We start from the raw sequence: 26,620 nt of genomic DNA, 5'->3' as shown, positions 1-26,620 counted from the left end.
ACTTAGGCAAAAATCCTTCTGATGTTAACATTTTAAAATATCTGAACTGTGCAGTGTAGTTATTCATACTAGTTTCTTAATGGATGCTTATTTCTTTTTTAAAATTTGTTTGTCTTTTAATTTAACCTGTATTGTATTTTTTCCCATTACCGTTTAGTCCCGTTATACCCCCTTCCCCCAGTAATCACCACACAGTTGTTCATGCCCATGAATCCTTTTTCCTTTTTTAACTGATGCTTATTTCACTTTCTACTTTTTTATAGAGAGAAATATAGTTTATGAACACTGACTTACAGTAATATTTTTTTACAGATCGATGACACAGATTTATCCAGCATGTTAGAGAAGCTAACTGATAATGAAAGTGAAAATACGGTGAGTCTTTTTACGCCTTGTATCTATTCTTCTGAACTTTTTGTTTGTATGCTGCTTGGCTATAAAATTAGCCAGCGTTGTTTATGATGTTCTTAACTCTAACATTATATTTGCTGAAGGATCTTAAGAAGAAGGTAGTTGAAAAGGAGGCCTATATCCAAGAACTTGCTGGTTTGTTTCAGACTGAAAAGGTAAGCAGATTTTGAGGCTAATTCATCTATTTTCTTAATATTGACTCCTTTCTCTCCACCCTGGCTCCCATGTCCTCAGAAATAGACACAAAAAGGTTTTTGCAAATATACAAATAATGTAACAAATAGCACATCTTAATTTAAAAAAATTTTTTTTAGATTTTTATGGTGCTTCTGTCAGGGTACTTGGTTTAAATCACTATGTGTTAAGTATGTGTAAACTGGTATGGTACAGCATTTTCGATATACCCATATTTTACTTAGGAATGTAGATAGGAATTTTTAAAAGGAGATAATATTAGGAGCTATTAAATAAAAGGAGGGAGGAGAAAACGTCCCGAATAGCTTGACCTAGAACACAGTTGCGTGGTGGGGCCAGTGCCACCGTTTATGTGGAGTGTTACTTTGCCTTTTACCAGCTGTTTAGATCGTGTCTGAATGCAGGTAAGTTAAAGATTTATAAAGATATATAAAGAAATATATCAAATAACATTTTATTTTTGTTTCCTGTGTTTTAGGCAAATGCTTTGAAAGCCAACCGTTTTGCACGATCAGTTAAAGTTGTACATGAACGACTACAACTCCAAATCCATAAAAAGGAAGAGGAAAATGATAAATTAAAAGAATATATAAAGGTTATAAATATTCATCCATTTTTAAGTTTGTGATAAGTGAATGATCTACTATAAAGCCTTTCCTTCATTTTGGAATCTGGTGGTTGTGAAAGAATTCAACTTCAGTTTTGCCACAGGAATATGTATTTGAGGCAGATCTGAAAGTTAAGATTTCAGGGCTGTCCAAAGATTGCCTCCGAATCCTAATATAAAAATCTATCTCTTTTTAGTGCCACTCTAGGAAAGATTTGTAGAGCTTGAGTTTTCTGGAAAACCTTTCCCACCATATAGTTAATTTATGTTTATTGTGGATAATTTGTATAATATTAAAGAGAAAATTAAAATAACTCAAAGATACATCTTGACATATAGTATTCTAGTCTTGTTTTTGTACATCAATGCAATGTACATACACATATTTACTTAAATAAATGTTTAGTATTTTTGTGTTTGTTACTAATGGTAATAACTTTATTTACTTTTTAAAGGTTTTATTTATTTATTTGTATAGAGAGGGGAAGGGAGGGAGAAAGAGAGGAGAGAAACACCAGTGTGTGGTTGCCTCTCACATGTTCCCCACTGGGGACCTGGCCTGCAACCCAGGCATGTGCCCTGACTGGGAATTGAACCAGTGACCCTTTGGGTTGCAGTCCTTGCTCATTCCACTGAGCTACACCAGTCAGGGCTAATGGCAATAACTTTAAAATCAGTTATCCTAAGTTTGGTGTTTAGATAATCAAGTAATCTCTCTCTCTCTATATATATATGTATATGCAGTATAAATAAGATGAATTTTTTTGTTTAAACTGAGTGTTTAAATATTTTTTAGGAAGTCTCACAGCCACTTGCAGTAAGAATTTGAGGTTGCTATAATATGACACTAGATATTTGGATTTACCGTCACTAGTTTTGCCAAAGGAAAACAAGCAGTGTTCTGAGAAGTGTACAAAGACAAACCCTACCAAAGTGTGAGGCCTCCTGTGTTCAATTTGTCTGCTTTTGCACCCCTGAATCAGCAGATGTCTCCAGTCTGTGGCGCATGCTTCACGAGTACACTTGGGGTGTTTACTTCTTCCAGTGAGCTTTTGCTCTTCAAAGGGGCACTAACAGGCTTATAGGGGATGGAAAATTTGTCCTCTGTCCTCCTACACGTGCTTTTGGGCACGTTCCCCCATAGATTCCCCGTGTCCAGTTGCTATTTCATTGCTCATCATGGTGAATACAAGAGAATGCATGTAATTTAATATCTCAAGTAATTATCTACTACAGTTTTTATGTTTTCAAATAGCAGTTGGGGAAATTTTAGAAATTGTTTTCTCATATTCAGTGATTATTTTTAAAAAGGTGAATTACTTTTTCTGTTTCTGATAATTTGAAGAAAGAATGTAAGGTTAAAATCCCAAGATTTTGCAATGACAGTCTCCTGTATAATATTGATATTTTGAGTTCAAATTACTTTTACAAATTCAACTGTTTAGAAATTATTAAAAGAAGTTTCATTAGGTTACTGGTTTTTTTTTTTTTTTTTTACATTCCATCTTACACACTTTTGGAATTTAAGGAATTAATTAATTTCGGGTCAGAATTTAATCCTTCAATTTGGGTTTAACAAGTTATTATTTTTGAGTAAAAACACAAGGAACTCAGTTTGGCTACGTTAATCTCAGTTTTTTAGTATTGCTTAATTGATTCCTTATATTGGTTTCTTTAAAAATAAACACTTATAATTACATTATTATTCTCTGAGAACTACCTCAAAGATACTTTGAGCCCATTTTTCCTAGATTTTTATCATATAGCAATTAGCATTAGAATATTTTCACATGTTAGAAGATACAAAGAATAATGATTTTTATAACATGCAGTATATATTGGAAATGTGAAAAAGCAAGCAGTTGACTTTAAATATGTCTATTCATTTGGCAGAACACTGTGAGGGGTTATTTATTCTGAAACCATAAAAATAATTTGAGAGTTTCAGTATACTCCATAATAGTGTTTAAGTGTGGGGTTGGTAATCTAGTGAGAAAGTTTTGACTGGAATCTTGAAAAAAATTTATTTTGCCTTTAGTGTTTAAAAAGATTTTTAAAACTAGAGCAGTTATTCCTGGCGTGCTGCTGACACCCTGTGGTCTGGCGGAGGAATGACAGCTGTGTCGCCTGTGGGGTCTTTGCTTCTCCGAAGGAGACTCACTGTGGCACACTTCCTGTTTTTGCCCCACGGCTCATTAAAACATTCCTGGATAGTTTAGTTTAACATAGATTTTTAAAGACGACTTAAGAATCTTTTGCTTCTTTTTGTCTACCTAATCACTTTTCAAAGAAATCAAGTCTTTAAATTTTGTTTAAGGGGGGGGGATAACGGGGAAGAAGGGGAAGGGGCAGAAGGGGCAAGCAGGGGAACATGGACAGAGGACTCACGGCACGGACGGTGGGGGATGGGGTACGGAGAGCAATGGGGAAAAGGGCAGGACGACTAACTGAACAACAGTAAAAATATCTCAATAGATATTGAGATAACTTCAGTAAAAGTTATGAAGCAGAAATTGTTTATCAGAGTTAAGTAACAAAGCCCCCATTTTCTACTATGACTTGTTTGATTTTTTCAAATTAAAATGATCGTCTAGTGAATGGAAGACTAAAACCTAAATTCTGTAACAATTTTTTATTCTTTTCAGTATTATACCACTTTCAAACATGTAAAAGCATTAAAATCTTAAGTCTTTACATTCTTAGATACTTAATACTCAACTACTTTAAATACAAATGCTTAAAATAATTTGGAAAAAATATGAGAAAAGTCACACTAAATTGTATCTATCATCAGCTGAGCCTAATTTTCCGTTTCTCCTTATGTCATGAGACACGTCAAGAAAACTGTCATGCTATTTAACACCATTAAACTCAGTGGATAGAAACACACCTTCGAACATTCCTTTACCCTAAATCTTCTTCAGTCTTAGAATAGTAACTTCCACAAAGTTACTGCTTATTGGGTAAAGCAGTACTTTCATTGTCCTTTATCAACTCTTATCAGTGTCAAGATGTGCCCCTTAATTCTTGTAAGTTAACATTTTGGCAAATACATGTATCTCATCTATACCCTTCACGATCTATCGATTTTTTTAAATCATATTTTTGGTAAGCTACTAATTCCTTCAAGCTTTGTGTACCTATTGTTTGAATTGTCTTCAGCACAATTGTTTTTTGATTTGAAATAACTAGTACCATGTGTCATAGTCTAGAGTTCTGTTAAGCACAGCCGTTTTAAGGAAGTTATGTTTGAACCATAATCACTGATATTGGTATCTGCAATAAGAGGAGCATTAGTTTTATCTAGTCTTATGTATTTTAAATTTGCATTCTATAATTGGTTACAGATAAACATTGGTGAGATCACCCGTAGGATGAACCCTCTAACCTCACATGGGAGATTCTTTACATATTTTTGCAATGTTTACATAACCATTGGAATTCTAAAATTGCTACTAGTTTAATTGCTACTAATTGTTTTTAGAGCTTAGAGACCAAAATATCCCAATGGAACTTGCAGTTGAAAAAGAATAAGCATGAGACTGTAGCAATGAAAGAATTGAGTAGGCGAAAAACAATCGCCCTGAAAAAGGCATCCAAAGTTTACAAGCAACGGCTTGAACATTTTACAGGAGACATTGAAAACCTTACGTCCCAGATTCGAGATCAGGTTAGTACGTACATTTTTTTCTCCCTGAACTATTTTATTTACTTGATTTACGTAGTTAATGTCATGTTGCTTCTCTTAATATGCTGACGCTAGGAAAACTCTACTCCTAGTTTTTTGCTCTAATCTTTATTTTGAAAGATTACATAAAATGTCAAATTTACATATTGAATTGTATCAGCATTTCCTTGGAAACTTGACTTAAAGAATATGTTATGTGTGAGGGTAACGTTTCACACATACTTCCCTTGGGAAATTTACAGTGCACGTTAGCATATCAGAGGCCCTGAGAAGACTTGTTAGTAAAAGTAAAGTGGTGTCAGGAAGGGTATTGAACCCAGAGTTTTCCGCCACTTATTTAACCACAGAACTCTTCTTTTACCCACAAAACAACTCTTGGAACTGGTTCTGAGGAACACTGGTTTGGGAAATGCTGATTTATGTTATTGGACCATATGACTTTATTCAGTAATTCATTTAGACTCTGTAATGCATTTAAAACCATCTGCTGACGTAAATACACCATGTGAAAGTTATCTTTGTGTGTAGTACAAAGTTGAAAATGGACTTAGTGCTTTGTTTTTAATGAATTTTATTTATTCAAATACCAATTAGTAAAATATTTACTCTTTTTAGTGTTCCAGTGGTATTCCACTTCTTAGAAACTTATGTTAAGACTTACAGAGTTATTAGAGGTTTTTGGAAATGAAGACTTGCACAAACATTTATGTAAACAAAACAACTTAATATTTTATAAGCTCAAGTGTTAACATTTTAAGACTAATGTTTAGCCTACCTACATTCAGACAAATTTAACTAAGTAAAAGAACTGAGGGCCAGGTTCAAAAGCTAGAAGGTTGTAGACATAGTTGATTGCCTGAAAATGTTCCTGAGTGGTAAAAACTTACCGAGTCATTCACATTCTTGGGACTTTCCCATTTAAATAGTGTGACTTCACCCAGGCCAGGCCCCGCCCCAGGTATAGTGGAGGAAGGCTCCTCCATTTGTTAACCTTGTGACTTTCAGTAAAGTACTTAACCTTTCTAAGCTTACTTTTCTTATCTCTAAAACAGGGGATAATAATACTGCCTATTTCATATGATTGTAGGGAGAAAAAAGGAAAAAAAAAAGAGAAATTATGTGTCAAAACACAGTTTGTGGCCATACTACAGTTTGCAGTATCCCTCTAATGCAGGTTGTTTGTTTCACTATTTTGTTTGCCGTTGCCTTTGGCTGTAATGTTCTTTTCTGGTTCACACTGGGTGGTTCTTTTTTAATCATTCAGGGATCATTTAAATTGACGTCTCTTCAGAGGTGCTTTCCTTGACCACTTCCTTTGAAGTAGTTCCACAACGATTCATTATATCATGTCTTAAATTTTCTTCATAGTGTTTATTTCATAGGTGAAATTTCTAAATATCTTAATTTATAACATAATTACCCAACTTAAACACTGTAGTGCATATATTTTTAAATTAAATTTATTTTACATAGAATTTGGAAATAAAATACTAGTCTTCAATATTGCAAAAATATAAATGTAAAGACATAAATTAAAAAGCGTCTTGTGTGTAGGATATCCGTAAGTGTTTGTTCAGTGACTAGACGAACGCTGGAAGGAAAGGAGGAAGCGCCCAATAAAGCTGCACGGTTACCATGACTACAGTAGTCCCCCCTCACCTGTGGAGTCACTTTCCGCAGTTTGTTACCCTCAGTCAGCTGTGGCCTGGTCTGTAAATATTAATTGGGAATTCCAGAAATAAACAGTTTGTAAGTTTTAAACTGCACCTGTTCTGAAATCTGGCACCATCTAGCTCTGCCTCACCTGGGTTATGAATCATCCTTTGTCTAGCATGTCCAGCCCCCTGACCTGTGGTCATTTATTTAGCCCTCGGTTATCACATTGATTGGCACGATGTCACAGTGCTCGTGTTCAAGTCACCCTTATTTTACTTTCTCATGGCCCCAGAATGCAAGAGTAGTGATGCTGGCAATTCAGATATGTCAAAGAGAAGCCATAAAGTTCTTTCTTTAAGTGAACAGGTGAAAGTTCTGACTTAATAAGGCACTTTATATCTCACAGCATCACCAGAAGAGAGCATGAGTGTGGTACAATAAGATATTTTAAGAGAGAACCAGAGAGAGATACCACAGTCAAATAACTTTTTTAAAAAAGATTTATTTACTTACTTTTAAAGAGGGTGGAAGGGAAGGAGAAAGAAAGGGAAAGAAACATCAGTGTGCAAGAGAAGCATCGATCATTTCCTCTCGCAGGCCCCCAACTTAGACCTGACTAACAACCCAGCCATGTGCCCTCACGGGAAATCAATCCAGTGACCTTTCGGTCCACAGGACAATGCCCAACCTGCTGACCAATCAGGGTAGTCACATAACTTTTATTACAGTATATTGTTATAATTATTCTCTTATTATTAATTATTGTTTATCTCTTACTGTGCCTAATTTATAAATTAAACTTGATCATAGATATGTGTGTATAGCAATAAACAGTATACATAGGGTTCAATACTGTCTGTGTTTGCAGGCATCTACTCAGAGTCTTTGAACTGAACCCCTCCAAATAAGGCAGGACTACTGTACTTCTGGATCTTCTGATTAATGATTATTGGCACTGTTGTCATGCCAGTGAATTTGTTTTTCTGTAGAATGCAGATGTGAACAATGGCTATACAGCTCTGAGTGGATTTGTAAAGAGTAGATTCATTTGACATTTATTAAGCGTCTGCTCTATGCGAGGCAACATTCAAGGCCCTAGCAATGAACAAAACAAACAAACATCTCTACCCTGGGAGCTCATGTTCAGAGTGCATAAGCCACCAGGACCATTTTCATCTCTTTGCTAACAGTAACAGTGTTCGGAGGCCAGTGGGGTGACCTCTACAAAGCAGATAGACATCATTGTAAAATAAGGCTGCATTATTAAATGCTGTGGAATTATGGAATTGCAGGTAGTTCCTATGTACACCGGGGGTTTCTTTCTCCTTTGATGCTTATGTGGTTGTGTCTTCTATACATATAGAATGAAAAATGAAAAGTACAGTCAGTAGGGAATCATCTTCATTAATTTGGAAATGTTTGAAAACAATTACAGCAACGGCCTTAAAGTTTCAAGCTGGAACTGCCACTATGTGCTTATAAAATAATAGTAACATGAAGGTATTATTGAAGTTTAAAGTCTTGCTACATTCAGAGTCATGCACTGTAATTTTCTATAACAAAAGTTTCATGCTTTACAGGATGTTTCCTTGTTTATAACATATTTGTGATTAGGGGACTGAACAAAACCAAAGTGTTATTAAATTACAAGATGAGTACTTTGTGTGTTTTTTAGGAAGCCAAGTTGTCTGAAGCAATTTCAGCTTCCAATGCCTGGAAAAGTCATTATGAGAAAATTGTAATAGAAAAAACTGAATTGGAAGTTCAGATTGAGACAATGAAAAAGTAAGAGAAAATTTAGAATTTTTTACTTTGTAATAACTGTTTTCAGATCTTTTCCTTTGCATGGCTTGTATTTTGCTTCTTCTGGAGTACAAGTGGTAAAGGTGTTGTCAGCATGATTGGATATTTTTCTATTTATAGTTCTATAAAATTTTCTTACTCTAAAAATACAACAACAATGATTATCCATTAAAAGTACTTTGGTGTTCACATTTTGAAATTTTGAACTTGTAAGTTAATAGTTGGTATTTGACTATATGTCATCTATTATTTGCAGTAAATATTAAAACTAACTGTATTAAAGTGGAAGTAGTATTTTCTACTAAACGAGGATGTATAAGTAAGAATTTATCATACTACACTTTATAAGAAAAGCATAAATGCCTTCAAAACCCTCCAAATTATTATTCCTTAAAATGCTTTAAGTGCATAACAAAGAAAATCAGTTATAAAAATACATATATTTTATGTTTTAAAATATATTATTGATAAACAGTGAACTCTGCATATTTGCTTTTAAATGTCTTATTTTATGTATATTTCTTCAGTATTATTATTGAAAACTAGCACAGATAATTTGCTTTGAAAGATTAATTATTGCCTCGCTTGATCCTTTATTTAACCTTTGCCCCAAAATTGTATGTGTGTGAATGAGAGATAGACAGACATATATGGATGATAGTTTAAATCTTTTATTGAATAGCAAAGAGAATATTGTGTAATTTTTCATTGGCATTATCAGTGGGTAGTTATTTCTAATCAAGGTTACTTGGGTAGGAACTTTATATAGATGATTGCTCCCTATTTCCCTTGTGCTGTGAGTTCCGTTAACTTTTGAAACAGCACATCTACCAAAATAACTTCGGAAACACACTTATGATGCATTTATTATTTGGGTGAAAATTTTAATAATCTTACAAAATATATCATTTATTTAATAAAGGCAAATCAATAATCTTTTGGAAGACCTGAAGAAAATGGAGGACAATGGAAAAAATTCATGTGAAGAGATTCTTAGAAAACTTCAGTCAATTGAATATGAAAGTGAAAGTCTGAATCTTGAAAATACAAAATTAAAGGTATCATATGTTTGTGTGTGTGTGTTGTGTAATGACAGCTTCATCCTCTTAGTACAAGTAGTTTGGAATAACAGTATGTTTAATATGATGCTGTTGTCTCATTGCGTCCTTTGTTTCTCAGAGTTTTAAGTGTCATTATAATAGGTAACCTCCGTGTACACACACACACACACACATTTGTATATAGGTATTAAATTTTAAAGTTATGTACAAAGATACATGTTAAAATTATTTTCAGCAGTATTAAATAAGATTTAAGAAGTTGAATAACTGTTTGTTTGTCTCAACCTAAAAAAATGTATTTACTTTCCAATTTCAGCTAAGCGAACAATCCAAAATTACATTAACTTTAATGCATGAGATTATTTCTAGGTATCATGGTATGATAGGGTATAACCTCAGCCATGGTCTGTTTGAAACCAGAAAGTATGTTCTTGGCTGCTTCATAACCAGAAAGAATGTTCCAACTTAATCAAGTCCACGGGGTGATTGGTTTGTACATGTACCAGAAAAGAGATCGGAAGAAGCTTTTATATTTTCTGAGAACAATTTGAGTTCTCAATCAGAGATGCACATCACCTGACTAAAAGCAATGGCATTACTCTCAGTTTCACAATGTTAATTCATAACATTCATAATGTTAATTTTGGAGGACAGTAAATAGAAAATTGAAACGAAGCTGTTCATGTAAAACAAAGCCAGAGTTGGCAGTTCAGAGCTGATGCAGCATCAGATAACCTAGCCTCTATTTTTAGCTCTCTGCTATTCTTAGGCTGTGAATCTTATCCTCACAATTTAAAAAGGCTGCTGGAGCTCCAGCCATTGTAGCCAAGTTTCAAGCATCAAGATGAAAGGAGGAAAAATGATGGATTATCTCCCTTTCATTTTTCCAGCTCTTCTCCTTTAGAGAAGCTTGCTGAAAGTTTCATACCACTAGGCTCTTCTACTTATTTAGGCAAATGACCCCACATAGCTGCAAGGGAGACGAGGGAGTGTAGTATACTGTTATCCTGAGCTCTAACCAAATACGAATACTCATTTCATGCCATTTGTTCATGCTTTTCTGTATCGATTCCTATAGCTTTACTAGCCTTACAGTGTGGAATGCTATTTTACTCAGTGTCTAAATTCTACCTTTCCTTTAAAGGTCAGCTCAAAATCTACTCCCCTCCCCAAATCTTCTCATTTAGGATGAAGCTCTCCTTATAAGCTCCCATGTTTGTATGCAGAAGATGCCCAGGGAAGGTGTGGCATATACTTATTTCTCAATGAATATTTATTGAATAAGTGCTATAAATGTTTCATCTAGGAAGAGGGAATTTTATTTATTGTGTTTATTCTCTTAATTTCCTTAATATCTTTCAGGAAGAAAGGATTAGAAGGATATTTCATTCATTATAAATCTGGTTTTTAATTACATGGTAGTAGAATTAATGGCAAATTATATAGGTATAAAATCATTGTTAGAATTTATATTTTCTTTTAATAACTCAGAAACATGTACTTTTAATACATTATTTTCTGGATTTTGTTTAAGAAAAATTGAGGTATGTTTGGCATGTTATTTGTAATGTAAAACTGCCTAGATGTCATGTTTTGTTACTTTTAATGACTTCAGAATAATTTTAGATTTTAAAGATTGAAATAAAAAAGAAGTTAGCTGGTATTGCTTCTAAGACCCAGTGACTGACCTCCTCTATTGAAAAAAAAAGAAAAATTTATTTGGAGGGTTAGAAAGTTCTAGTTATTTATTATGGAATGTTGGAAAAACAGAAAAGCACAAAATGAGAACAAAATAAAAATCACCTGTAGGTATGAGGAGTGGAGCCTTAGTTGTTTACCAGGGCGGGGCCACCCAGGTTGCTGGGTTGTGACTCTGTATGTGGGGGTGGGGGTCATCATCACCAAGCCCTTATTATATGAAATGTTAAAGGGACTTACCTAAGAAAAAGAAGATAAAAAAGATGAACAGTGAAAGGACAGCAAATTCACAGTTATTAACAACCACACCTAAAACAAAAGCAAACTAAAAGGACAGCTAGATTAGGAGCAGAACCACAGAAATGAAGATCACATGAAGGCTTAGCAACAGGGGAGTGGGAGGAGGAGATGGGGGGAGAAGGTACAGAAAATAAGTTGCATAGATGGTAGGTAGAAAATAGACAGCGGGGAGGGCAAGAATAGTAGGGGAAATATAGAATCTAAAGAACTTGAGACACATGGTCATAAACTAAAGGGGGGAATGGTGGGGGAGGGGAGTGCAGGGTGGAGGGGAATGAAGGGGGGAATAGAACAACTGTAATTGCATAATCAATGAAATAAAAAAATAGTTACAGAAAATAAGAATATAATTTAAAAAATAAAAGAAATAAGAATAGTTTTAGTGCCAATTAAAAAAATAAAAATAAAAATAAAAATAAATTCTTAAAAAAAAATCACCTGTAAGCTCACAACAGAGATAACTAAAGTTACTATGTTAGCATGTACATAACTTTTGGGGGTTTGAGCTATTTCCATTTTTTTGTAATTAAAAATGTGGGTAGTTCCTTTGAACCTTTTTTGCATATCGGTTTTCTTCAGATACATTTCTAGAGTGGAATTGGCCCATTTTTAATGTTGGTGGGATATGTTTCTAAATTATCCATCATAAATGGGTCCCTGTATTTTTCCAGTATTAGGCAATTTGAAACAAATCTCTTCAGATTTAATAGGTGATCTCATCTACTGTTCATCCCTTAAATAGCATCTATACCTTAGAGGCTTACACATTTACATCTCTAGCCTGGGCTCTGTCCCCGAATTCCATACATATATTCTACTGCCTACTGGAAATCACCACTAGGATATTTAAATTCCATACATATATTCTACTGCCTACTGGAAATCACCACTAGGATATTTAAATTCCATACATATATTCTACTGCCTACTGGAAATCACCACTAGGATATTTAAATTCCATACATATATTCTACTGCCTACTGGAAATCACCACTAGGATATTTAATTGATATTGCAATTTTTTGTCCAAAATAGACCTCCTGCACTCCTCAGAATAGTTTCTCCTACACTATCCTCATGTCATTCAATGGCAGTCACCCTTTCTTTTACTTGGTGTCATCCTTGACTGCTTTCTCTCACATCTGCTTCCAGTCTGTCAGCGAATCTACTTCAAATATATCCAGGCTTGGGCCACTTCTCACCAGCACCCCTGCCATTATCCTGGTTCAAGCCGCCATCCTCTGCTCATTTCACTGACTTGCTAGCTCTTTGCTTCTGTCCTTGACCCTGCAATAAGCGTTCAGTGTAGCAGTAAAGTCGTTTCTGTAAAAATGTAACCATGTCACTCAGAACCCTCCAGTGGTATCTTGGCGGATAGAGTAAACATCTACGGGGCCTTACACCATCTGGCTTCGCACTACTTCTCACACCTCCTCTCCTCCCATTTTTGTTTTCCCTTCTGCCACATGGCCGCCTTGCTGCTTTTCCCTGACTGGTCAGGACGTCGCCCACCATTGCCTTTCTCCACAGGACTCTTCTCCCCTCAGAGCCGCACTTCCTTTTGGTGTTTGTTTAAGAGTCCCTTTCTCAGGAGGCCTCTCTGGCCCACCCCCAACTTTTCATTCCTCTCTTGCTTTTATGTATGATATATTTCACTTCTTAGTCTTGGCTTCTTTTTTTTTTGGTCCCATCTACCCCTTGTTTTTCTCTATATATACATGCAATATGTAAGCTCTACAAAGGAAAGAATTTTTGTCTTTTTCGGTACTAGAAGACTATCCAGTCTCCAGGGCATTTTTTTAATGAATAGAAAACGTTTTTTATATATTCATTGCTGATGCATATTTCTGCTTTTTTGAGTTACCTATTCATTATCTTTTATGTCCTTTTTCCTAATTAACATATATAAATTCCATATATTGAGGATATTATCTTTTATCATAATTTATTACTTTTTTCAAATTTTGCTTGCCTCTTGAAACTTTTGGGGGGACTATGAAATTTTGGATATATATACACATATATGTATATTGTATGTATGTATATTTATGTGTGTGTGTATATATATATATATTTAATTCTCATGGCTTCTGTTGGGAGTCTCTCTATTTCCACGTGTCTTGCAAGCAGAGGCACTGACTGCCAGCGGATCCAGGCTGTCTTTTCAAGGGTGTATATGTAGACAAAGACAGTGATGCTTGCTTCCAAATGCCTGGAACATAGCGATGTTTCCTTCTACCAAAGGGTGGACGTGATGACTCCTGTTATAAGAGATTCAAGTACCTAAACTCAGCATTGCTCCTCCATCATGCATTCCACTATATGTACAGGTGTCATCTGGCAGCCTCTTTGTGTTGCCCTGTGGGAACTGGGGCTTAGAGACAAACACAAATGCTGATACCTGGCTACTGCTACTGCCAGGGGTCATAATGACCCGTGTCTCTGACCTGGGAGTCTCATGCCTGCCGTTGGGCATCCATGAAACTGCTAATCTAACTTGTAAACTTAGAGGGTAAAATCTCAGATCCTTATAGTTGTTGATATCTTCTTTTGTTGTTATGCTTAGTAGGGTTTTTGCTATCTATATATCCAATAATATTTTCTGTGAAAAATTTTATAGTTCTGTTTTTTTACTTTTAACAAATATGAAAATAGTGTTGGATTAGGCAAATAATCTATTTTTTTCTAATAGTTAAATGATGTGTTACTACCATTGTTTACTGACCCATATTTCCCCATTGACTTAAAAATCCAACCTTTGTTATATAATAAATATAATTTTAGTTACTTTTCATCTTCTATTCTATCGATCTCTATATTCTTATATTAGTATCTTAATTTTAGTTCTTCATACATTTAAATATCTAATAAGTACTGACATTCTCCACTTAGTATTCCCTTCAAAATTGTATTAGTCTTTCCTATTTATCTTTCTATATGAATTTAAAATTAGTTTTGTTACCCCCCCCACCCCAACTGTTACACTTTTGGTTGAAATTGCATTAAACTTTTATTGATTTGGAAAAAACTGGTTTGCGTCTTCCCAGCTAGGAACCTGCTCCATTTTCCATGTCATTTTTTTTGTCACTAAGTGTTAAAAGTTTTAAAATTAGGTCTTACTTATATAAACTGTTTAAAGTTGTTGATAAGTATCACTAATTTTTGAAATCCTTAAATTTTTTAGATAATCATATATAGTCAAAAATAATTATTCTGTTAACTGTGTTGGTAAATGACTTATGTTTTTATAATCCTATAGCACTGGAGTGCACATGAATTTTAATGATTTGTAATATCTGTTCGTATGTTCCTTGCTAGACGACACTTGCTACTTTGAAGGATGAGGTTGTCTCTGTTGAAAAGGAGCTCTTAGAATTGCAAGAGGTAGAAAAACAACAGAAGACACTTATTGACGTGTATAAAACTCAGGTGACCACTGCATTTATTTTACTGTTTGTTAAATTTGGTAGACAATGTAAAACACCGTGTTTGTTTAAGATCTAACTAAACAGAACTGAAGAAACATGAGGCTCTTATTTGTGATAGAACATGTTATGTCCCAAATGTTTCTTAAGGTCCTAAATACTTTTATAAATAGATGATTCTGCTGATTTCTGATTCAGACATTGCTATGTATGTGTTGGATATTCCTCAAAGTAGATCCAAAATTAATTACATAGATGTAATGTAAACCTGTGTATGATCTTGTTAACCTTGTTTATAGTTTTCGATATCTTGTATATTGAATGGTATTGATTTAGAATAACAACTTTTTTCAATGGCCCTTAAAGCCCAATACTTCTCTTTTCCCAATAAATAAACTGTAATTCAGACTTACTCCCAAGAAATATCTAGAAAGAATATATGATAATATATGGAATGGAGCATGTATTCAATGATAATTTATAGAAAAGCTTATGTTTTGGAGATGTACTATTTAAGAAAAAACCTAGCGAGAAAGATGGGATTTGTGCAGGTCTGTCAGTGATGGGTAACAAACTGCCCAATAAAGAGTTAGATTTCACTGGAAGCGAACATTTGAATTGAAGAGTGCCAAGCAAAAGGTAAAAGCTTAAGGGGAGCACAGTGTAGGTAAGTCGGAAGAGGCTGCATGTGGGTGGTTCAGATGGGAAAATGGAGTTGAGCTGTCCAGTGAGTCATGCAGATCGGGGTGGGAATGAAGGCAGTGGAGGTCTGTGGCTCACCATACTGAGACCATCACCTGGGTCTCCCAGCTGGTTGTTTGGGTTTAGTCCCTTAGGAATATTTTGCGTGAGCTACCATATTCTAGGCTCTGGGCCTTGTATATGGTACTCAGTCAGGTATCTTTGGAGCAGATTTTGATTTGTAGGGTAAAATAGTTGGTACGAAAGCTACTTTGAACCAGAGGTTGATTCTCTGTGACTCTAACCTGCAAATGAAGATCTCTTTAACGTGCGGAGCTCAAGGGAAGAGTCTTTGAGTGTTGATGGGAAAAGACAGTTAAATCATAAAAAGATTATAGATTGGAGGAGAGCATTGAGTGATCCCCATGTTTAAGGAAGAAGTAACGTTAGAGAAACAGGCCGAGGTACTGAAAGGGAAATAACGATTTGTTCAAAATTGAAATTCGAGTATTTAGCTTTTTATTTCATCCTAATGATAAAATAATACATTACTCTAATAATATATTCTATTTTCAGATACAGAAGTTGCAAGAAGCAGCTGAAATGGTGAAAAGTAGATGTGAAAATTTGCTAAGTGAAAATAACCTAATAACAAAAAACAAAAATAAAAAATTAGAGAAGGTAAGTTTGACATTTTAAATAATAAAATGATATTTGATTTATACTCTATACTTTATGAATATTATACAAATATCTTTCATTATAGTCATTTTCTCTAGTTTAGACCTAAGAATTATCTGTTCTCAATCTTTGTAGGAGTTTGTTTACTGAGGAAATAATGTTTCTTCCAGGCTTGAAATGGTGTTTGTTTGTAGGACTGTTTTTTCACTTTTTCCTGAATATTTGGAAAATAGCATAAACATTTAGTTTTTCTTACTCAAGATCAGACTTACATAGCTCAGAAAAATGGTTTTCACTGAGCTTCATCAACCATAAGTATGCAAATTTGAATACTTCTAATTTTTAATTTCACCTTGTTTCTCTGGTCGTAGGTCTTTTGTGTCTAAAAGAGCAAAGTAAATATTCTCTTCTAAATGCTTTGTTGGAAGAAAAATAATATTAAAAACCTCATCATTTCCTTTTTTTCACCCTATTGCAACAGAATGAGAGGAAGGCCAGTTTGGCAGGTTATGATGTTTTTGTGAATATTTTTAAGTCCTTAAATGAAACCGCATCCCATTTTGGGTCTTTTCATGTTTGGTGAGGAAGCAGTGCAAGCCGGAGGACGCTAGCTCCTGGCTGGAGAGGTCATGGGATGTTCCTGTTCAGTTCCAACTGAGTGTAATAAGGTGACTGCTGGCGCTGGGTTTCCCCAGTATCTTGGGACTGAGAAGTTCAAGTGAGGCACAGTGTGAAGGGGTCGGCCAGAGCGGGCATTCTGCCTGTTAAACAGAGGTAGATAGGTAACCCTTCAAAGTGCAGCTTACTACTTACTTAGAATTGCTTTTCCTATTTTTAGCAAACTAGAGAAGAAATCATTGCTTGTCTCTTGGTCTCTTTTTCTCCTGAGACATACCAATGCAAATGTCTTCTCTTTTGCTAGGCGGCACTGTAAATAAAAGCCTATTTTAAAAACCTTTTTGAAAGGCAGATGGAGCAAGAGCCTGAGTTTTTCAGGTACTGTGAGGTCACAGTGGTTTCTTACTGGTAGTGATCCAGAAAAGTCATTTTTTAAATGAAATAGTTCTGTTTATTTTCCGACTATTTTAAATCCCCTCATTTTCTCACAGGCTCTTTGATGTTTGGGGAGGTGCGCTTTGTCCTAGTTGTGTCTTTTGCGTTAAGCCTGCCAGATGTTGCCTAGTGGCCCTAGGCGGTTCCTGGGTCAGGGAAGGAGGCCAGCTCTTGCTTTCCTCCCTGTGGACATCCTAGGTGCCGTGTGTCTGCATCTTAGAGTTGCTTCTTGTCATGTCTCTGCCAAAGTGCCATGCTGAGGAACTGCAGTGGCCAGAGAAATTAACATAGATAAAATTAGAGGCATTTACTTTGTAATAACATTAACAATGAAATAGTCTACTGAGGACAGATAATATTAGCTCTCTGTAAATAATATACAGTAAACTCCATTGATTTGGATGAAGATGAGTGCAGCGAGGCCGCTTTAATTGAAATATCTCAGTTACAGGTTGAATGACAAAAAGGTGATAGTTACTTCAGACCGATGGTTGGATAGTGGAAAACTACCATACCTGCTGTATTAGTAATGTCTACACTGGAATATAAATGACAGGAATCAAAGGTTTCTTTTCCTAAGTAGGTTAAATATTCTCCCTGCAAGCTAATATTACTATATTCATTTATTCAACAAACTTTTTGAAAACTAATTAAAGTATAGCCCCCTTTTGAGTTTTATGTTCTGATTTAGCAGAGACTAACCTAATATTTATTCATATTTAGTGGAATCCTCTTGTTTAAAATCATTATACCTAAAATATGTATTATAGGCATAACTAGTATTTAAGATAGTAAAACATTAATGCTGATCCTTGCCCTTATCTCCCTAATGCTGCAACTCAGATAAGAGGCCAGATGGAGTCTCATCTGAAGGAGGTAGAGCGCATCCGCGAGTCCTTGACGGCGGCCGAACGGAGGCTTCGGGAGTGTCAGGAGAGGCTGCAGCACCACAAGGGCAGATGTGCAGACCAGGCCCACACCCTTAGGGAGCTGCAGGGCCAGGTGTCCAGCCGTCATCCTCACTTTTGCTGATGTGTTAAGGAAACACTACGAATGATTTCACCAGTTGAGGGCACTCATGTCAGAGACTGATTGATTCTGCTCTCATCTAAATCAGTTGATAAAATACCAGTTTTATGCAGATACTGTAATATTATTTTGCGAGCTATTCTTTTAGTATTTTATGGTAAAAAAAATGTAACCAGAATTCCTGATTCAGTTTACACATACAAATCTTTATTTAGACAGTTGAGGATATTGTAAAAGCATAAGAGGAGGAGCAGTGCCATGTTTAAATACATATTTCTTATGTCAGGATAATCTAAATTATTATAATTTATTTTAATTAGAATTGTGCATCAACTTTATTTGGATTATTTCTAATTTTTTTGACATAAACGTCTTTACTTCATTAGAACAGGGATCACAGATGCCCTGTTAGTTACCATATAGCCATCTTCTAATGCAGTACAAAGCACATCGTAAGCATTTAGTAAATATATGTTTTTAAATTTTTATTTATTTATCTTTAGAGGGGAAGGGAAGGAGAGAGGGAGAGAAACATCAATGTATGGTTGCCTCTCATTCATCCCCTGTTGGGAACTGGCCTGCGGCCCAGGCATGTGCCCTGACTGGGAATCGAACCGTGATCCTTTGGTTCACAGACCTGCACTCAATCCACTGAGCTACACCAGCCAGGGCTAAATATATGTTTTAATCAAGTACTTTTTTTTTTTTTTTTTTTTTTTGTCAAAGAAGCATGTCTAAGGATGATAGCAACTATTTTTCTTCATTTGCTAAATATTTTTAGGAATGATTTCCTATCCTCCAAATGTTTGAATTTTAATTTGGAAATGCATCCTGTTTTTAAAAACATGCAAACCAAACTTTGCTGAATTTAAATTCTTGAGATTTTAAAGAACATTGTCTAGGACAATGTCAAATTACATAGATAACCTAAGTTACTAATTGAAATTTTGAGAAATTTCATTGCTTCTGAGATTATTTAATTAAATACAGCTTTAAAGCAATGGGAAGCACATTCTATTTAGCAAGGCAAGTGTAGCTTCCATTGACTTCCTTGTTAATTTAATTCACGTTCAGAAATATGGTTTTTACTCATAATTACAACTTCACAGATATTCTATTATCAATCACTATTTAGGTGCAACAAAAAACTATAAGAGGAACCCTAAATATTCTACAGTTTTAAAAGTCTTCACACTTAATAAATGTCCTTTTGCAATAAAACATTTTTCATAATATTTTTTAACTGCCATCTTTCAGAAAAATTTGTAGTAGATGATTTTCCATGAGGAACCATAGTTTTTTAACTTGTATTTTAACAGTGTAATTTTTTTTGGTGTCTCTGTGTATAGGAGTAATAATAATATTTATACCTTCTTGGTTTTTAAAAATTTTTTATTCTCATCCAAGTACATTTTTTTCATTGCTTTTAGAGAAAGAAGGGGAGTGGGTTGGAGAGAGAGAGAGAAACATCCGAGTGAGAGAGAAACATCAGTTGGTAGCCTCTCATAGTCACCCAGACCAGGGATTGTAGGTCCTCAGACCGGGAATCAAGCCCTCACCCCTGGCCTGGGCCCTGACTGGAAATGGAACCCACAGCCTTTCGGTCATGGGAAGATTCTCCAACCCACTGAGCCATATCAGCCAGGGCTGCCTTCTTGTTTTTTCTAACTGTTCTAACAATAAAACTTACACATTTCTTCAGAAATGGATTATAAAGAAAATAACTAAGAAAAATTTTTTTCCTCTTTCAGTTTGATGGAAATCACAACCTTCTGACAAAGCTTTCTCTGGAGGAAGAAAATTATCTTATTCAGTTGAAATGTGAAAACCTTAAACAGTAAGTATTAAATTGACTTAGAATTGGTGTTACCTTCATTTCTATGCACTATAATTTTAAAATATATGTTTTTGTAAAAAGAAAATTAGAACAGATGGATGCAGAAAATAAAGAGCTTGAAAAGAAGCTGGAGAACCAAGAAGAATGTCTTAAGCAGAGCAACCTTCAGTTTAAAGAGAAGTCTGCGGAATGCACAGCACTGGCTAGACAGCTGGAGGCCACTTTAGAAGAAGGGAGACAAAAGGTACAGAGGGCCTTTATTTAGAAACTTTTTAATTAGTTTACCAAAGAGTCCTTTTTTTAAACAGACAATGTCTCATCTTGCCAGACCTATAGTTATTGTTTTCATCCTGATGACAGGGTAAAGGGAGCAATTACATTTTTGTTTTTTACCTAGTTTTGCCTTTTCCAGTCAAACAGATACATTACTGGTCCAGTGTTGCTTTACCAGATAATGGTGATGTGGCAGGGTAAGGAGTAGGATGGAAAACACTTTGAAGGAATATTCATTCTCCCTCCACTTCCCTTTTAAAACAATAAAACCAAAGCTAATGTGAAAATTATTGAACACTTTGGTTTCAATTAGGATCCAGTGAGCTGTAATGCTCAACTCCCTTTTGGGAAAAATTATTGCATAAATAAATACATTTAAGAACTAAATTCCAGTTAAACCCATCTGGTTAGCATTTCATAAATATCTTACTCTGTGTCTACTAGTCATTGAGATGCAAAGATGAGTAAGACCTGGCCTCAGCCCTCAGGACACACGTGGCTCCTGGGGGGGAGGTACCGTGAACAAAGCCAGCGGCATCCAGCATGCAGGTGCTACAGTGGAGTCAGGGTGCAAGGTTGTTCAACCCAGGGGCGAGGAGAAAGGATTTGGGGAGATCTCGAAGAAGAGGTAAACTTATGATTTGGAAATGTATTCTTGAAAGGACATGAGGTGGGCTTTGGTGTCCAGCAGGAACTGTATTTGAATTATCTCTGGTACATTATACCCTGACCCAGCACAAGTTACTTCCCTAAACTTTAGTTTCTTAATTGATAAAATGGGGATGATGAGTTTCCTCACAGGACTGAATGATGCTAAAAAGAGATCATCTGTTCCCTGATGACTCTCAGATGGATATCCACACCCCTCACTTCTCTATCCCCTGAATTCTAGCCTCACACATTCTGGTGCTTATTTGACATCTTCACTTAACAGCGGCATCTCAAACTTAACATGTCTAATACCAAATTCTGAATCATTCCCTTTAAACTCTCTTCTACCCGTGGTCTTTCCAAAGTTTACTAATGGCCATTCCACATGTGTCAGGTAAAATTTGATATCTTTGATATGTGGCTTTTACATTGCAAGTGACATATATATATATATATATATACATATATATATATATATATATCATTTAACACTGAGAAACTGATTTAAATTGATATTGAAAAACACATCATTGAATAAAAGCTAAGTAAAATTTACTGCCAGTGGTAGAATTATAATCCAGATTTCTCAGCACTACCAACCTTTGGGAGGAAAATAAAAAGCGACTTTACCTGGGGTTCAGCCTAAGTGGACTTTGGAAATGCTACGTGCTTTCAGGTGCCTACTTGAAAGTTTTCAGAGTCCCCAGAGATGTGTGCGTCTTGTCCTTTCTCTCCTGCTGCAGTGGACAGTGGAGCTGTCCCCAGTTCCTGTCCTGTGAGGAGTGTTGTCACTACACTTTCACCATCGTCCACCCTGAGGGACATGGTCACGGGTGGGGACATTTGTTATGAGGGCTCAGAATCTGTACACAGGACATCTTTGTAAATCACTTTATCATGGCTTAGAATGGAATTCGTAGGTGTTAGATTAGAGGACAGTCCTTCCCACTAGCTCCTTGTTCTGAACTAGTTCCTGCCTCTGCTCTCATTGTTCAGGCCCCAGCCCAACATTCTTGTAAACAGGCCCCCACATATCTGAGTCCTTGGATGAACACAGGTAAGCTAGACTTTCTACTAAATAAAAAGTCAGAGATAAATGAGAACTCAAATTCAGACCATTTTGAAAGTAAATGAATGAAAAATCAATCCCTTGTGTGTGTGAAATGCAGATACCACGTGCCCTGATCTACCCAAGTCTATATCCAGCAATGAATAAGAAGCCTGTGTTCCAGCACCACTCTAGACACCATGGGAAATATAAATACTGTGAAACATAAAGTGGCCTCAGTAAGGCATAAAAATACTGTGCTGGAGAAAGCCCCCCTGACGTCACGGAGCAGTGCAAATGCATGCCCCTCTTCTATTTTGCAGATACTCTTACTACCTGTGCTTCTTTATGAGAGAACAACTTTAAACATGTTCTAATTAAGTTGTCTAGCACCAGTTAATATCTGTTTGGAAAGTGGAGGTATAGGATAACTATGTCAGGGCTTTAAATTATACTTTAAAGAAAGCACGTTTAGTTACTTTACTCTTTTAATGAAAATTACAGGTTTCTGAAGAAGTACAGAAAATGTCATCTAGAGAGAGGGCTTTACAAATTAAAATACTAGATCTGGAAACTAAGCTTAGAAAGAAAATTGAAGAGCAAAATCAACTTGTTTGCAAAATAAACAGTGTAAGTATTAGTATGGCAATGTATTTTCACAAAAAAATAAATTAACATTTAACATTCTTATCTTGTTAGTTTACTTAAACTGTTAAAGTACACAGCAAGGGAAATCAGGGCTATTTCTTTACTGATACTATTACAAATAACAAATAATATAAATCACAAAAATTATAAATGTCAGTATTATGCCAAAAAAATTATTATCCTCTTTCTTTGTAGCTTCTACATTTCCCCTAAAGCTTCATCAGGTCCTTTCCCTACATATTACTTTTGCATGACAGCTACTTAATGAAAGTTACAGATATAATCTACTTATTTTTTTCTGTGTGAACTTTTCCTTTTTAAGGTATATATAGTTTAAGCAATTGTTATGAGTTAGAGTTTGATACCTGCCTTAAATAATGAATATTGTATTTTAGAAAGTTATAAGTTGGCATTAAGTAAATATTCACTGTTGTTGTAACTGCACACAAGATGCATGCTTTGTTTTGGTCCATGCAGCCACGAAGTGAAAATACCAAACTGGCTGTGTTCAATTAGTCTTCTAATAGTTTTTCCTAAATGTTCATGAAGTGGCCAACTGCCATCAGCTGCTATGAAAACTAGCTCGAATCATGACTAAATTACTTGAAAACTCTCTACTTAACAATGACATATAAAATAATGATATTTTATTTTTTCCAGGAGCTGGAGACTCCACGAAAACAAATTTTTCATTTCCAAGTGTGTGAAAAATTGAAAATCTGAAAGGTTCAAAAGTTGAATGATTTTTTTGACATGTGATATTAGTTTAATTTTTATCACTTTGAATTTAGCACAGGCCTTCTCTTTATTCCTAAACTTTTTTTTATTCACCATCAGAGTTGATGATATTGTAAATATATGCATTATTTTTTGTGTAGTTAAAGCTTCTGAAAAAATAAAATAAGTACACTAAGCCGAGATAGATTCTGCTACAATAGCTCCCAGTACTTGGCTAAAGCTGCCAGAATGAATAGATGTAAGATTTGATGTTTTATTAAACCTGATAATTTTTACAGTAGTTAAAATCTAGAATTCTAAGCATAGTTTTGACATAGCTGAAAAATGAGTTTATGTGTCCTGTCCCTTCAAGGGGACAGTTCAGGGGGCAGTTCAGTGTTTATTTTTGTGTACACTCCTTAGCTCCAGTTGGATCGTTGCACCCTGAGAGCCTGTCTCCTAGGTGACAGTGCCCAGGGTCTCCCACAGTACCCTGCCCACAGCAGCGGCCCCCTCAGACTCTCTGCCCAGGTGTTCCAGTGCGGGGCAGAGTGGATGCCAGACTCAGGCCACCCTTCCCGAAGCCTGAAATGAGATTGGAGTCTTATGTGTTATCCTAGAATAGATGCACATTTTGCATTCTACCCAATAATATGTGTATTTGTCTTAGTATTTTCCCTCCAAAATGTTGAGTAAAATGGATATTCCACAGAGATTCACTGTATTCATTCTGCGGCTTTGTATAGCCCAGCCTAGCACGTTGCTTCTTCACCTGAGGAAGGCGTCCAGTATTACTGAATACCTGATGGTCAGGAGATAAAAGGCTTTTCTTCTCAAGGTGTCTGCAGTTTAGTTGGAAGCTAAATATTATTTGCAGCCTGTCTGTCTAAAATATTTCCAAGTAGAACAGATCTACTTGGAAATTTATATGAACTGAATATTTAAAAAATATATATTAGGTTTTACATTTTTCTTCAAATAAAAGGCACCTATAATATTAAGTTCTTTATATCAAGGATTCTAAAAGCAAAATATTTATAGTATAAAAACTAGAATTCTGTCCAGTTTTAAAACAGCAAAAGCAATTTTAATGGTAATAAGTAAGAATTCTTAGGTAGATAAAAATGGCAAAAACTAGTATTAAAATGTCATGTTAAAATGTGAGAAATTAATTACAACAGTTTTCAATAAAACCCATTTATTAAGTTAACCATGTTAAATATGTAATAATTTGGGCATAAGTGAATATGTATTACAACAAATTATATCACAGTAAATATCATCCATGTATGTGCTTTAGTTATTCCAGATTTTAATAAATACATCCAATGTTAGGACTCTTTCTTTTAAAAAATTAAAATCATGCCATCAAGTATTGTATATGCATTTTTATATTATGATTATTCTTTAATATGAATGTCATTATTGATTATCTTTATTTCTTTTTTTATTTAGAAAGCACAACATCAGGAAGTATGTTTAAAAGAAATACAACATTGTCTTGAAAAGTCGGAGAATCAAAGTGAGAGTATTAAGAATTACTTACAGTTTCTTAAAACCTCTTATGTAACAATGTTTGGATAAATTGTTGAATTTATTTTCTATAAGCAATAGATTTTTACTGTGAGTCTAGAAAATGATTAGGTAAAAAATAGATACCATCTGTTGTTATACTTTATGATTTGTAGATGGTGGTATTAGAATTTTTATGTAAAGATTTTTTTTAAACATAATTTATTATCCAATTAAAACAAAACAAAATGGATGTTAGCATTCTTTTTTTTTGCTAGATAATTTTCACATAGCTCTGGATTAATTTCTGTTTTGATTTTTAGAATATTTTTTATATATACACAAAAGAAGGCAGAATCATTATTTGTGTGTTTGTAGCTACCATCCAAATGAATTTGTTATAAGGCTATGCTAATTATGAGCCAAATACATGGTTTTAAAGAATGTATATCATTGCATTGCTATATATATGTATTAATATAATAAAGGAAGATATTCTGGGTATTAATGTTTAATAATGGCTTATTTATAGACTTTCTAAAGATATTCCGTGTCTTGATGTACTTAATATTGTTTTAAGTATATGCAAAGATGTCTTATAATTTCTGTGAGGTTTTAAATATACAACTTAAAATCATAGCTGTTAAGCACAAACTGAAATTTGAGAAGATGTTGTCCCATGGCCAACTCACATGAGATGATCAAAATAAGCACGCTCAATAAGAAGCTTTAGGATGGGGCATTATTTCTGAGATGCCGTAGAGGAGACACCAAGAACTTGCTTCCCATCATCTCCTACGGTGCATGCCACGACAGGGTGCTATAAAAGGGGATGGAGGTAGTTGACAAGGGGTTGTGTAATAGTGATTCCTCTCAGACAGTGACTTGAAAGCTGTTTCTTCAAAGAATACCCAGGTTTCAAAAGATCATTCAAAGAGGCAAGTTGTGTGCTGTGCAGTCCAGCCTATGAACAGAGCTCAGACTCTGCAAGACATTTTGTCTTCTTCTCCCACCAGGAATGAGACTCTGCTTCGTCTGGTCCCCTCACATGTAAGACCTCCATTTCATCTACAGGGGCTTACTTCCCAATAACCCAACTGCTTCATAGTATTTTTCTTAAAATAGCAAAATATAGTAGTTTCAGGGGGGAATTCTAGCTGAGAAGGAGGCATAGGTAGAAACACTTCGCTTCCTCTCATAACCAAAAGAAGGATAACAACCATAGCTGCCAGAAAATCAAACTGCATGCAAGTCTAACAATCAAGGAGTTAGAGAAGAAATATAACATCCCAATTGGTAGGATGTACAGAGAGGAGTTAGAGAAGAAATATAACATCCCAATTGGTAGGATGTACAGAGATAGGCGTGGATGAGATTTTCCACATTTGTATGTGGATAAGCTGAGAGGAACAACTGGGGAGTGAGACAGACCACACAACCCAGGGTTTCAGTGCGGGAAGTAAAGCCTCAAAATCTCTGGTTGTAAAAACCTGTGGAGGTTGTGGCAGGGGAGAAACTCCCAGCCTCACAGGAGAGTTCATTGGAGAGGCCCACAGGGTCCTAGAACATACACAAAACCACCCAATTGTGAGTCAGCATCTGAAAGAGCACAATCTGGGAAGTGATGGAAAGTGAGGCATGAGCTG

The 26,620-nt window shown here is 35.2% G+C and overlaps 1 protein-coding gene across 6 annotated transcripts in view; it reads left to right on the top strand.

Annotated features, from left to right (window-relative positions):
• ODF2L (outer dense fiber of sperm tails 2 like) overlaps positions 1 to 25,105 on the top strand; it is a 36,816-nt gene extending 11,711 nt beyond the window's left edge. For 3 of the 6 annotated variants that reach the window (XM_037136550.2, XM_053655548.1, XM_053655549.1), the window contains 13 exons: positions 313 to 375; positions 495 to 566; positions 1,085 to 1,201; positions 4,698 to 4,883; positions 8,233 to 8,342; positions 9,283 to 9,418; positions 14,738 to 14,848; positions 16,102 to 16,206; positions 18,103 to 18,261; positions 20,040 to 20,125; positions 20,207 to 20,369; positions 22,602 to 22,727; positions 24,918 to 25,105. In XM_037136550.2, coding sequence (XP_036992445.2) covers positions 313 to 375; positions 495 to 566; positions 1,085 to 1,201; positions 4,698 to 4,883; positions 8,233 to 8,342; positions 9,283 to 9,418; positions 14,738 to 14,848; positions 16,102 to 16,206; positions 18,103 to 18,261; positions 20,040 to 20,125; positions 20,207 to 20,369; positions 22,602 to 22,727; positions 24,918 to 25,046 — 1,563 coding nt within the window. In that variant the 3' untranslated portion in view covers positions 25,047 to 25,105. Of the gene's footprint in view, positions 1 to 312; positions 376 to 494; positions 567 to 1,084; positions 1,202 to 4,697; positions 4,884 to 8,232; positions 8,343 to 9,282; positions 9,419 to 14,737; positions 14,849 to 16,101; positions 16,207 to 18,102; positions 18,262 to 20,039; positions 20,126 to 20,206; positions 20,370 to 22,601; positions 22,728 to 23,405; positions 23,472 to 24,917 lie in introns of all 6 variants that reach the window. The other 3 variants (XM_037136552.2, XM_053655547.1, XM_053655546.1) reach the window with 2 other exon arrangements.
• Positions 25,106 to 26,620: the final 1,515 nt, after the last annotated feature.

The sequence above is a fragment of the Artibeus jamaicensis genome, unplaced genomic scaffold, assembly GCF_021234435.1.
Source record: "Artibeus jamaicensis isolate MK-2021 breed Jamaican fruit bat unplaced genomic scaffold, CSHL_Jam_final scaffold_1019, whole genome shotgun sequence".
Lineage (NCBI taxonomy): Eukaryota > Metazoa > Chordata > Mammalia > Chiroptera > Phyllostomidae > Artibeus > Artibeus jamaicensis.
The sequence above is the reverse complement of the archived record's forward strand: the minus strand, read 5'-3'. Positions and strand labels throughout refer to the sequence as shown.